The sequence below is a fragment of the Carettochelys insculpta genome, chromosome 1, assembly GCF_033958435.1.
Source record: "Carettochelys insculpta isolate YL-2023 chromosome 1, ASM3395843v1, whole genome shotgun sequence".
NCBI lineage: Eukaryota > Metazoa > Chordata > Testudines > Carettochelyidae > Carettochelys > Carettochelys insculpta.
In genome coordinates this window covers 62,447,022-62,460,889 of record NC_134137.1, presented here as the reverse complement: position 1 = coordinate 62,460,889, position 13,868 = coordinate 62,447,022, and the positions used below count along the sequence as shown (strand labels likewise).

At 49.6% G+C, this 13,868-nt stretch overlaps 1 protein-coding gene across 1 annotated transcript; it reads left to right on the top strand.

The window, feature by feature from the left end:
• The first annotated feature begins 586 nt into the window (after window positions 1–586).
• On the top strand, window positions 587–3,976 carry MLNR (motilin receptor). The gene is made up of 2 exons (XM_074984348.1): window positions 587–1,355; window positions 3,663–3,976. Exons 1-2 carry the CDS (start codon window positions 587–589, stop codon window positions 3,974–3,976), a joined length of 1,083 nt encoding a protein of 360 aa, XP_074840449.1.
• The last annotated feature ends 9,892 nt before the right edge of the window (window positions 3,977–13,868 follow it).

Here is a 13,868-nt window from a genome sequence, read left to right as displayed (position 1 = left end):
TTTTGAATATCCTCCCACCCTGGCAGCTGAGGTCCGAGTCCTCCGAGCGGGAGCGGGAGCTGGCGGGGTAAGAACCTTCGGGCAGAGGCGAACGCCCGGGCTGGTTCGGCGGCCGCAGCTGGAGGCTGTGGCTGGCGCTGGAGACAGTCAGAGGGTTCCTCGCGGCTGGGCGGTGGGATTGGCTGGAAAGCGACCGGCGATTCCTGCTGAGGTTGAAGGCACGAGACACTCCGCCTCGGGTCCGGCTCTGCGCCTGGGAGGGGCGCTGCTTCCCGCCACCGCCAGCTCCGCAGCGGTTTGAAGCGGCAGGTGCAGCGCGGGCGCCTCTGGGCCCTTCCCCGTCCGTGGGAAAGGGGCTGCCGACGCGCGGCGGCCGCTCATTCGATTAGCCCTTGAGAAACGGCTCCGCTGCAGCCAGGGCGATATAAGCTCGCGGGCAGAGGAGGGGCCGCTGGAGCCGCGCTCAGCCCGGCCAGCGGTGGCCGCAGCTCCCGGCTCTGCCCCGGCCGCAGCCCCATGCGGCGATCCCCCGCCGCTCCGCTGGGCCGCGCCCTAGCGCCCCAGCCCCGCGCTTAGCCGCAGCGCCATGGGCGGCGGCAGCGAGAACGGCAGCGGGCGGGAGCCGGCAGAGGCGTGGGCGGTGCCCCCGTGCGACGAGCGGCTCTGCAGCGCCCTGCCGCTGGCGGCGCTCGTCCCGGTCACCGCCGTGTGCCTGGGCCTCTTCGGCTTGGGGGTGGCCGGCAACGCGCTGACCCTGCTGGTGCTGCGGCGCTGCCGGGAGCTGCGGAGCACCACCAACCTCTACCTGGGCAGCATGGCCCTGTCCGACCTGCTGCTCCTGCTGGGGCTGCCCCTGGACCTCTACCGCCTCTGGCGCTCCCGGCCCTGGATCTTCGGCCAGCTGCTGTGCCGCCTCTCGCACTACCTGGCCGAGGCCTGCCCCTACTGCACCATCCTGCACATCACAGCGCTCACCGCCGAGCGCTACCTCGCCATCTGCTTCCCGCTCAAGGCCAAGGTGGTGATCACCAAGCGCCGGGTCAAGGCCATCATCGGCGCCCTGTGGGCCTTCGCCCTGCTCTCCGCCACCCCCTTCTTCTTCCTGGTGGGCGTGCAGCAGCTGGACAACCAAACCGAGTTCAGCCGGGAGTGCAAGCCCACGCCGCTGGCCACCGAGTCGGGCCTGCTGGGCACCATGCTCTGGGTCACCACCAGCTACTTCATCCTACCCGTCCTCTGCCTCAACGTGCTCTACGGCCTCATTGGAAGGGCCCTGTGGCGGAGCAAGGGCCGGCTCTGGGGCCCAAACACGGCCCTTAGGGAGAAGGGGCACAGACACACCATCAGGATCCTGGGTGAGTCCCAGGGACGTGGTCCCTTCCCTCGCTCCCTGCCTGGGTAGCCTCAAGCTGGGCTCGCTCAGCCTCAGACACACCAGGGCACATGGGGACCCTTCCCACCACCCACCTCTGTGGGGCAGCTCCAGGCCAGGATGAGCTGCAGGGTGAAAAGGCCTGAGAGCCACATGGGTTACGATTCAGCTGGCATCTTCGGCTGCCAATTTCACCAGGAATGTTCTGACGATAGGGACATGAAAGAAGGAAAAACCTGTAGGTCAAACTGCTCAGTGGGGTGGTGACCTCTGACTGGAGCAAGGCACCACTGGCCCCTCTAGATGGACACCATCAGTTTCTAGCTGTAGGTGAGGTTCATGTTCTTTCCAAAGCTTTGCCCAGTTTTAAGTTAATTATGAGATGTCTGACTCTTTCCCAGGCAGATTGTTCCCGCCCCCCACCTAACAGGTTTCCCTTCTGGCATCTGTTTCTGTTGCACTTCCTAAATCTTCCTTTCACACCTTTGCATGCACCATAGTTGTCAGCAGTGTTTGAAGTATCCACCCCACAAACGCACTCAGTTATATTTGATTTTAAATAATATTTGAGCTGGTGACCACCTAAAGTATTCCCTAACAGCTAACTATACCGTCACTAACGCTGTCCTCCGCATCACTCCTGAAATTCAGCCTTCTAGCCCAGCTGGAGGGCACCAAGGAACTGGAGAATTTGGGGTGAGGTGCATGTTTCCAAAAAGGGCTAAGGAATCCTTATGGACTCCTGCAGCTGAGAAGTTACACGATGAAATCCTGGCTCCAATGAAGTCAATGGTGATATTCCCATTCACTTCAGTGGCGCCAATTTTTTTCATTTCTTCTAAGGCTTCATTTGTCAGAGAGCTGCAGAAGAAATACGAAGCACTGAGCAGACGCTGCCAATATTTGCACATGTGGCTCCCAGCCAGCCATACATTTAAAAAGTATTTTAGACCACAAAGCCATGTTTGCAGGAATGCACAACGCTTATCTGCATATAGAGAAGATACTAAAATACACTATGTTGTAAATGCTTTAGAGAAAAAAAATGTATGTAGATTTTGGAACTTTCATTTATGTTTAAACAATTCCATTATTTACATGCGTTGACACCGGTTTAGGTTTTTAACAGTGATGGAACTGAATTAAAATTGCCAACTTTAATTTTTGTACTATACTGGCTAATTTTAGAAGAGTCCAGTTGTCAATTGAGCATCATTTAAATAAACCTCATGACCTAATGTTTTTCTGTGCCTCTGTTGCCATATGTAAAGCTTTTTCTACAAGAGAGAAAATGGCTAAAGACAGGACACTGTCGATTGCTCAAAGAAACTAAAATCTTTGGAGAAAAATGCATTTTTGTAAACTTTGTTCAGATTTAATCAATGTACATATTAGTTTTAACTAGAAGAGGACAAAAGTTTTCTGACATAAATGTGAATTTCAAGTTGATAGTGTCTTTTCTGAGGCTGTCTAGTCAAACACCCTCCCTTGTTTCTTTACCACTAGTGCAATTACGCAAGGGTTTGATTTGGGTATTAAACTTTTGCTGTAATTGACTTTGGCCATCTGTTGTCTTTCAAAAAGTCACAAGTAATCCAAAGAAATTGTACATGCTTTGCGCACTTGTAAACAGAACTAATTAAAATTCATGCGCCCACTAGATTACTGTAGGAGCCCAGTGGAAAGAACCTGTTAGTTGTGTAGCATGTTAGCGTAGGCATAACGAGTACAGCCCCTTTCAACATATGCATATTAAAGAAGAAATTGATGAAAATAAGAGGTATGCTGTGCACATTTACAAAAACACTCTTCAGTTTAATAGTTCCTCTGAAACTGAAAATGTTACAGAACTTCATTTTTACTGAAAACCTTAAATGCTAACAAATGTATTTATTTATTTTGTGAGGCTACGAGCTAACATGACTAACCATGGTTACCCCTCTGGGACCATTTTAATAGTGTTTACTACTACCAGGGAGATGCAGTAGTTTGCAGTTTCATCCTCACTAAAGTATGTATTTTTACCTCTGTTTAAATAATCTCTAGGAATTTTGCTGGAAAGATTCCCAATTTCCTTATTTGTTCTGAAAAATAGTTCAAGGACATGGTGCTGTTCCCATTTTCTTACACCCATATAACTTCAATGGTGTTGCTCCTGATCTACACTAGTAAAGAAGAGCAGAACCAGACCTATGATGTATTATTTATGGTTTGGTACCTAGAAAGTCATCATGTTAATGAACCTGAATCCTGAGCCATAACTTCTGTGGTTGTTGTTTTTGTCTTGCAGTTGTGGTGGTTCTGGCGTTCGTAATCTGCTGGTTGCCGTTCCATGTGGGCAGGATCATATTCATAAACACTCAGGATAGCAGGATGATGCGTTTCTCCCAGTACTTTAATATCTTTGCATTGCAGCTTTTCTATCTGAGCGCATCCATCAACCCAATCCTCTACAACCTCATTTCCAAGAAATACAGGGCAGCAGCCTACAAAGTGCTCCTGCCCTGCAGATCTGGAGAAAGGGCTCTCCGCACTACCCGAGACACCGGTGGCTACACTGAGACCAGTGCTAGCATAAAAAAAGAGGTCACGACGTCCTTGTGAAACTGCTTCAGGATGGGCTGAGAGAGAATCAGTAAATGAAGGACAATTCGCTCCGCTCTTACAATCAGAAAAGTCATTGTTTGTTGTTTGTGGAGTTTGATCCTTCTTTGTCTTTGTTCTTAATACTTGTGGGGTTTTTTTTGTAACAGAGAAGATGAACAGGCAGCTGAGAATAGTGAGCCTCGCATACAACTAGCCAGGTGATGAAAGCCCATTGTTAACTTATGTCTCGTCAAGCCATAAGCGTTGCCATGTACAACTTTTAGAGAGTGCCGTATTCTAAGAGAGTTCTGTTGGTGTTTGACAGCCAGGAGCACCTTTGCCCTTTTGCAAATGATTTCTCATTACAGTAAACCCTCGATTTAACAGACCCGGATATAATGGACTTCGGAAATAAGGGATGCGGTCTGCCAGACACCCCCGCCAAATAAATGCTGGAGACTCACCAGAGTCGCCGCTGGGGCTGGAGGAGCTGACAATGGCTGAGGCTGCTGGTGCCAGAGGAACGTGGGTGGGGGCAGCTGCAGCAGGGCACAGCAGCTCTCCTCCCCCAGCCCTGTGCGTGTGGAGCATGTTCCAGCTGGCCACCTCTGCCTGCAATGGCACTGAGCAGCAGCCGTGGCGTCGGAAGCTGCTGCCCACTGGTAGGCTGGGGGCGGCCACGCTTTACCTTCATGTGGGCGGCTCAGAGTCAGGGGCTGGAGGAGCTGCAGCGCTGAGAGCTGCAGAAGGGGGAAGGAGCCAGGCCAGCATTCAGCTCCTCTCCTGGTAGCTGGGAGGGGGAGATGGAGGTGTGAGGGGAAGAATAGGGCAGGAGGGGGGAAGGGATGTGGGGGTGAGGACAGGAGTGAGCGATGGGCTGGGAAGGTCAGTGCAGCATCATACAGTATAACCATTCAGATATAATGGACTTCCGGCATTAACAGACACCCCTTCCCCCCATTAGTCCGTTAAAGCGAGGATTTACTGTTCCAGGATCTTACAAACAGCAAGGCTCTGCTGTAAACCCTCAATTTAAGAGACTAATGGTGGGGAGGAGTGTGTGTTAAACCTGGATGTCCCTAAACCAGAGGGTTTACTGTGACCTACCTCCACCAGGCTCCACCAGCCCCAAAACGCCCCTGACCACCACAGGACAAGCCATCGGCGAGTCCCATCGTGGCTGGGGTCCCCACCGCACTTGGCAGCAAAAGGGTCCTGTGGTGGCTGGGGGCCTCACTGCCCATGGCAGCAAAAGCTGCGCCGTGGCTGTGTGTTCCACTACAGCTGGTGGCCTGCCACATGCAGCAGCAAAAACCACACCGCCACTGGCAGCTCCACCATGCGTGGCAGCAAGAGCTGCTGCTGCTGCCCCATGGAAGAGCTGCCGCCGCCGGTAGAACAACCACACGCTCTTCCCACTGGCGGTGGGGCATGTACAAGTGCCGTCTTCCCACCTGCGCACACCACCATAGGGTTAAGCAGACTTTGGGGACAACAGGGTCTGTCGTTCCCACAGTCAGCTGGATAGGGGTCTGTAAAATGGAGGGTTTACGGTACTGGGAGGAGGTCCGTGCAGCTGCAGGGTCCAGACACGTGGATGTTTTGCAAGACTGGAGGTTAAGATTTTAGGCTCTCATTTTGCAAATGTTACTTATGTGAGTAGTGTCAGCAGACTCCCCCAAGTACAGTTACTCGTGCATGCTTGTTTCCAGGATTGGTCCCTTAGGCATGACCTCTCTTAATCAAAGGGGTCTTTGAGTTTTTTTAATAGCGATGTTGTTTCTTATTAAATACAGTAAATGCTCTCCTAACAAGTATTCCATCATCCAGACCTCTCAAGTAACTGACATGTTAACCATAAGTAAATTTTAGTTATATTTTCCATAAGTACAGTATAGTGAAAGTAAATACAAATGAATACAGCAAATACAGTATAAGTTCACAGTGTACAATACTATTGGTGCTGGTAAATAAAGTACTCTGCATACATTTGTATTTGTTTTATCTTAATACCTAGTCTTGTTTTTCTTTAGTGTTATGTATTGTTAGGTTCACCTCTCTGTTATCCAGAATATTTGAATAACTGGCAACCTCCCAGTCCCAGGGCTGCCAGATACAAATGAATTTCCTGTACATGTTGTAATTAGCCCTACATTAAGTAAACTTTCTAGTGGGGACTGAGGCCACAAATTTTAAACCCAAACTAAAGCGAGATGATTTAGTGAGGAGCGTGGAGGAAGCTGGCTGAGCTGGAAGAAGATGAGGAGGTATTGTTGTCTGTGGGGAGTCATCACATTTTGCTTATACACGAAGAGCAAATTCTTCTTTCAGCAACATTGATGTAAATGTGGCACAGCCCTGCTGAACCCAATGGCATTAAACTGCGTCCACATCAGCCTAATTGATCGCGTGGCTTCACTTTTAATTTTCTTTGTGGTTTCGCACATTAGTTAGCCTGTATTAACAACTGGGCTTGTGTAGCCGTAGCATAGTAACATGAGTCCCATCTACACTAACATTTACAGTGGCAGGAGTGGGCATGTTAAAACACAGCTACAAGCTCCAGCACAGACTGTCCCAGCAAGCACAATTTGACCACACCCTCTCCACACATTACAATTCTCAGACAGAGCCAGCCCTTAGTTTAAGGGCAGGGAGATTGGAGCACAGGCTTGCTAGAGGAGGCAATTAGCAGATAGGATGCTGTACACACACAGCCTCTGCCTTACAGCAATTTCTTACCACTGCCAGGCTGGGGTGGTTTTCCCTTCAACCTGCTAATTTAGCATGGGAGCAAAGGCTAGGTGGTAGCGTAACCATCCCCAGGTAGGCTCAAACCTAGGGCCACTGGAACATCATTCCTAAGCCTCTCCAGTTTGAGCTGAAAGCTAGCTGCTAAGGCTGCAGAGGTGACTCATTCTTCCCCTGGTTAAGTGGTCTAGAATCCACTACATGGGACAGTGAAACACACCTAGGGGTGTGGGTTACAGTAGCTTGTGGGTTTGATAGAACATGTTTTCTCCTGTGAGCTTTGTAAGTAAATGGATGTGTATCGGCCAAAGCCTTGTGACATTGATTTGTGAGTTTCACTGACCTGATACTACTTTAAGCTAATGCAATCGCAAACTGGTCCGCAGGGAGCTGGTGGGCGAGAGGGTGCTGGTACCCCCTCTTCATTTCCAGTGGCTAACGGGTGTTGAAAAACCTGCTAAAGGCACTTTAAATGCTTCATTGGTGTTACTCTTCTTTGTGAGCAATCACTATCGCTTCCAGGGCAATGTTGTGTGATTAGATACAGGAGGGGGGTGTTCCTCCCCCGCCAGCCCCATACACAAACAGGATGGGAGGTGCCCATGCGACTGTGAATAGAAACCTAGCCACTGGATATGGGCTCTATCAAATGTGCTCCTGACTTCACAGAAGTGTTGGCAGCGCTAGTCCAGCAGATCTGTAGCATTTACAGCACACCAATCTGTCATATCATTTAGTCCTTTCATGGTAAGGTCCCTGCAGTCTGGCTCCATGTCGGCTGCTGGCAAGCCAGTTAGAAGCTGGTACTTGTTTTGCACCTAGTGCTAGACGTTAGCCTGGGGAGAGGAGGCAGCGCAGCTGCTCAGGACAAAATGACAGAAGCAAAATTATTTCTGCTTACCACGAGGGCAAGAAATTTTCCATTTGTTGTGGAGCTCACTTGCGTACCATGGTGACTAGCCCTTTTCTAAACATGGACTAAAGATATTTAGAAAAACCCCAACTTCTCAACGGTATGCGTTTTACTTGAAAATGTGTGTGTGTGTGTGTACGTACACACACACACACACACACACACACACACGTGAGCTTAGAGAGGTTGGGCAGAAATGCCAGTCTGCCTTTGCAGTGCATTGGAAGTCAACCCAGGCAGTGTTAAGGACTGGGCTGGAGAATGACAGAAATCTTGTAAGGCTGAGCAATAAATCATTGCAGCATCCTCCCTGCTGGGGGCTCTGGCCAGCCCACCTTTATAAAAAGCTAAAGGAAAGCTCGACTCTCACAACACTCAAAGATGGGGAACAAAACTGACCAGCAGCCTGGGAAGACTGCCACACGCAATGATTGTGATTGTTTAAGGAGGAGATAGTTAAGGAGGGCCATAGCCAGGGTACACAAATAATGAACAGTTAAAAAGGAGCTGGGTCAGCATTCCATGCAAACCTGAGTACTTGGGCAGCTGCCCAGGAGAAAGTCAGGTGCTGCCCAGCTGATTAGCAGCACACCCACAGCCAGCGGCTGCGTTTCTATCAGTGGCGCATACCTGCACATGCCTTGGCGCACATCACAAAATTTATTCTGCCCATGGATGGAAAAAATTTAGCGGGCTCACTGGGCAGAATGCTTCAATTTCCCCTCTTGAAACATAGGATGAAGGGACCGTCTGCTATACTGCGGGGATGGGCTGGTTGGTTTGTTTTAGTACCTGATAGGTGACAAGGCTAAACCCCCTTCTTGCTCCATGGTACAAGTCAATATGGTCAAGGGGTCTGGCCAGAAATGCTGCCCTGGGGGTGAGGGAGGTATGTTATTCCCAAATTGTCTACATTAGTGTTTCTCAACTGTTTTCAGGCATTTGGTAGAAGCTACTGCCAGAGCCAGCAAGTGGCCTTTCTGCCGCAGCCTCCACTCATGTCAATGGCAAAACTCCCACTGGTGTTAATGGTGCAGGAGTGAGCCCCACTGAAACACTGGTTTCACCCAGTAGGACACTTCCCATGAGGCTTTTAGGCATTTTCTGCTTTAGAAGCATTGGTGGTTTAGTGGTGAGCATAGCTGCTTTTCAAGCAGTTGACCTGCGTTCCATTCCCAGCCAATGCAATGATGTCTTTTATTTGGCTCCAAGGGAGGTTTAGGTTGGACATTAGGAAAAAGTTCCTAACTGTCAGGGTGGTCAAACAGTGGAATAAATTGCCAAGGGAGGTTGTGGAATCTCCATCACTGGAGATATATAAGAACAGGTTAGATAGATGTCTATCGAGGATGGTTTAGCTAGTACTTGGTCCTGCCTTTGGGGCAGGGGGCTGGACTTGATGGCCTCTCGAGGTCCCTTCCAGTCGTAGTGTTCTATGATTCTATTTCCCCACCAGCCATGCCTGAGGTAAAGGCCTTGGCAGTTTGTTTGTGGCGGGCTTTGGAACCCTGTACAACCAATGCTGCATCGTCTGTGCAAAACCCAGAGGCTGGCCGGGGGGAGTGTGGCGGGGGGGCACCAGTTTTTATTACCTGCACACCAGTTTGGCAATGCACCAGTAAGCTGAACAGTAGGAACTATCTCAGGGCTTGAGCCAAAGGCTGAGGAAGTCAGCAAAAAATACACTTGGGCTATGGGTGAGGCCCAACGTCCCAAACAAAAAGGCTAGTCAATTAATGGTGCAGAAGGGTGAATAGTTACATGCCAAACTTGTATACAGCCCTTCTTTTTTTCTTCTGTGAGCTCTCTGGGGCAGTTGGCTCTAGGAAGCCTGAGCTCCAGGGCCCCAAAGGGCGGGGGACCCATAGTAAGGGCCAGGCCTTGCCCAAATTGTTTACACTCAGATGACTTATGGGCCCCCCCCATATTAGAGCTGCTGCTACACACAACTTTTAATCAGTAGCGCTCAGAGCTCGTCAACAAAGGGGAATGTCATTCCCACTTTACAGCTGGGGAAACTGAGGCCAGGGTCAGGGCCATGACATGCCCAAACTTATGCAGACCATCTGTGGTAGAGACAAGAACTCAGCCCAAATTCATCCAACCCTTCTCTGAAGGTATTTTGGTGGGCAGTGCCATATCCCCAATGCTATTTTCCTTTCAGGCTTGGCAACAACTGTTTTCTCGGGTCTGTGGACTCTTGACATGGTTCTCATTTTTTTTCTATAATACTAAAAGCCCAAATTCCACATCTCTTCTTCACGTGGGTAGCCCTCTGGCAGTCATAGGAGTGGGATTTGATCCTAAGGCATTTTTCTATGTGGCTTGAACCTTTTAAAAGAGCCTTTTTGGAACACTGTGCTTCAGATAACGCTAGTGGTGCTTGTGACAACCCAGGCTGAGCAGAATTTAGTGGAGCATGTCATACAGGAAAAAAAAATAGTGTTTGTAATGGGCTGGAGGGGTTCGTTTGAGGTGATTAGCTAGGCTGGCTAAGCTGTACTTCCTGTGGCGAACTGTGAATGTTCCATTCGTTCTCCCCCCGCCCACCCCCACCCCAGTCACTATTGGGACGCAGCTATGGGCACAAGAAGTATGCTGAAAAGTATCACAGAATCACAGAATCAGAGTGGTGGAGGGGACTTCAGGAGGTCATCCATTCCAGCCTCCCCCCCCCCGCCAGCTTCAAGCAGGATTAACCCCCACTACGTCATCCCAGCCAGGACCTTGTGCAGCCGGGACTTAAAAACCTCAAGGGATGGCGAATCCACCACCTCTCTAGGCAACCCATTCCAATGCTTCACCACCTGCCTGGTGAAGAAGTTTTTCCTCATCTCTAACCTACACCTCTCCCTCTTCAACTTCTGACCATTACTCCTTGTTCTGCCATCTGTCACCACTGAGAACAGTTTCTCACCCTCCTCTTTAGAGCTCCCCTTCAGGAAGTTGAAGGCTGCTATTAAATCACCTCTAAGTCTTCTCTTCTGTAAACTAAACAAGCCCAAATCCCTCAGCCTATCTTCATAGGTCTTGTGCTCCAGACCCCTAATCATTTTTGTAGCCCTTCGCTGAACCTGCTCTAGCAAATCCACATCCTTTTTATACTGGGGGGCCCAAAACTGGACATAATATCCCAGATGTGGCCTCACCAGTGCCGAAAAAAGAGGAATAACTCCTTCTCTAGATCTGCTCGAAATGCTCCTCCTAATGCACCCCAGTATGCCATTAGCTTTCTTGGCTACAATGGCACACTGTCTACTCATATCCAGCCTTTCATCCACCATAACCACTAGGTCCCTTTGCATCATACTGCTGCTGAGCCAGTCGGTCCCCAGCCTGTAACAATGTTTGGGATTCTTCTGCCCCAGGTGCAGGACTCTACACTTCTCCTTATTCAGCAGCATCAGATTTCTTTTGGCCCAGTCCTCCAATTTATCCAGGTCCCTCTGGATTCTCTCTCTGTACCCTCCAACATATCTACCTCTCCCCCCTAGTTTAGTGTCAGCCACAAACTTGCTGAGGGTGCAACCCCGTCCCTCAGCCAGGTCATTAATAAAGATGTTGAATAACACCGGCCCCAGAACTGAGCCTTGTGGCACTCCGCTTGAAACAGACCGCCATCCAGCTATTGAGCCATTGACCACTACCCATTGGGCCCGACCATCAAGCCAGCTTTCTATCCATCTTATAGTCCAAGGATCCAATCCATTTTTCCTTAACTTATGGACAAGAATGTTATGAAAAACCGTATCAAAAGCCTTGCTGAAGTCAAGGTATATCACATCCACTGACTTCCTCATGTCCATAGAGCTTGTTACGTTGTCATAGAAGCTAATCAAATTGGTCAGGTAGGACTTGCCCCTGGTGAATCCATGTTGGCTACTTTTGATCACTTTCCCCTCTTCCAAGTGCTTCAAAATGGATTCCTTGAGGATTCCCTCCATTATTTTCCCAGGGATTGAGATAAGGCTGACGGGTCTATAGTTCCCTGGATTGTCCTTCTTTCCTTTTTTAAAGATGGGCACTACGTTTGCCTTCTTCCAGTCATCCAGTATCTCCCCTGATCTCCAAGAGTCTTCAAGGATAATGGCCAAAGGTTCAGCAATGACCGCTGCCAATTCCCTCAGTACCCTGGGGTGCATTAAATCCAGACCCATGGACCTGTGCACATCTAGTTTTTCTAGATAGCTCAGACCTTGTTCCTTCCCCACAGATAGCTGCCCACCACCTTCCCATACTGCATCGTCTAGGACCGTCATGGGGAAGTTGACTTTGTCTGTGAAGACTGAGGCAAAAAAAGCATTGAGTACTTCAGCTTTTCCTGTGTCATCTGTCACTAGGTTACCTCCCTCATCCAGTAATGGCCCCACACCTTCTCTGATAACCTGTTTTATTGTTCACATGCCTGTAGAAACCCTTCTTGTTACTCTTCACATCCCTTGTCAGCTGCAGTTCCAATTGTGCTTTCGCTTTCATGATTACTGCCCGGCATTCACCAGCTGTATGTTTATACTCCTCCTTAGTCAACTGTCCACATTTCCATTTCTTGTATGCAGCCTTTTTGAATTTAAGATGACTAAGGATTTCACTGTTAAGCCAAGCTGGCTGCCTACCATGTTTGCATTTCTTACTACGCAGCGGGATTCTTTGTTCCTGTGCCTTCAGTAAGACTTCTTTAAAATACTGCCAGTTCTCTTCAACTCTTTTCCCCTTCATCTTCATTTCCCAAGGGATCCTGCTCATCCAGTCTCTCAGGGAGTCAAAGTCTGCTCTTCTGAAATCAAGGGTCTGTATATTACTGTTCACCCTTCTTCCTTTCGTCCGGATCCTGAAATCTACGGTCTCATGGTTGCTGCAGCCCAGGCTCCCTCCCACTTCTATTTCTTCTACTAGTTCTTCCCTGTTTGTGAGCAACAGGTCAAGTTGCGCACAGCCCCGGTCGGTTCCTTCAGCACTTGTGTAATTCACTCTTTGGATAGCAAAAATCCCCCCCCCCCCCACACACACTTCCATCTGAGTTGTATAGGCCACTGTGCTGTGTGGGGTTTACATCATCTCTGAAACCCTTCACTAATGTACGCACTAGTGCTACTTGAGGCCTGCACCCGAAGCCAGGCCTGGCTGGCATTCACAAGGTGGTTTTTTTCTGGATGCTATACGCATGTCTCAGGGAAGCAGGTGCTTTGTCATAGTGGAGCCTAGCCAGGGGAATGCATTCCCCAGCACCAGCTGTCTCACCTTAGCCCTCGTCACTTGTAAAAGGCATCATCGAGCCCTTTCTGAAGGTATTTGGTGGGCCTGCCAGTGGCCCCTAGTGCTAGACATTTCAAACTGTTTTCATGCAGCTGGGGAAAGCCACTTTTTGAAACTAAGTTCCCAGCGCAGGACAATACTTGAAGCATATGTTTTATTTGAAGCTGTGGTCCTGAACCGGGGCCTACATTACTACATTCCTAGGCTTATATCTAGTCATAAGCAGATAGAAACTCTTCACAGCTCTCAGTCCTAGGCACTACCATGGCCCCTCTCATGTGGGGGCTGGCCCCCCATAAATGAAGTAACTCCAGAGCTGCAGTGCAAGAGCAGTTGCTCCCATTTGGCCAGTTAAGGAGACAGGGCAGCATCTCGGGGCTGAAAGAATCAGGGAGTTTCAGGGAGCTACAGCAGGCTGCTTCAATCAGGAAGTGTATGTGTGAACTGATAGAGACTAGGGGAGCCTGGCAAGACAAGGAAGGAAGCTGAAGGTGGCTCCTGGGAGAAGGCTATAGATAGAGGAGCCCCAAGAGAGTTCCTGACCTCCTGGAGCCAGGGCCAGGGAACTGAAGGTAACAGGACCAGCAGCAGAGAGAGCTGCCTGCTAGCTCTAAGGTAGAGATCTGGACCCGAGGGCTGAAGGCAAGGTGGCAGCTGGGCCATTTACCTGCAGACACCACCAAGAGGAACTGGGAAGTCTGGAGAGGGAAGAGAGATGTTCTCTTCCCAGCAGAGAGATTGCGGGATGAGTGGAGTTAGCCTCCATTGGCTAGTTCTCTAGCCCGTTCTGGAGGAAGATTTACAGTTATGAGCTCAAAAACAAAAAGAAGTCCGGTGGCACCTTATAGACTAACAGACATTTTGGAGCATCAGCTTTCATGGGCAAAGTCCCACTTCCACAAAAAGCTGATGCTCAAAAATATCTGTTAGTCTATAAGGTGCCACAGGACTTCTTGTTGTTTTTGAAGATACAGACTAACACGGCTACCTCTC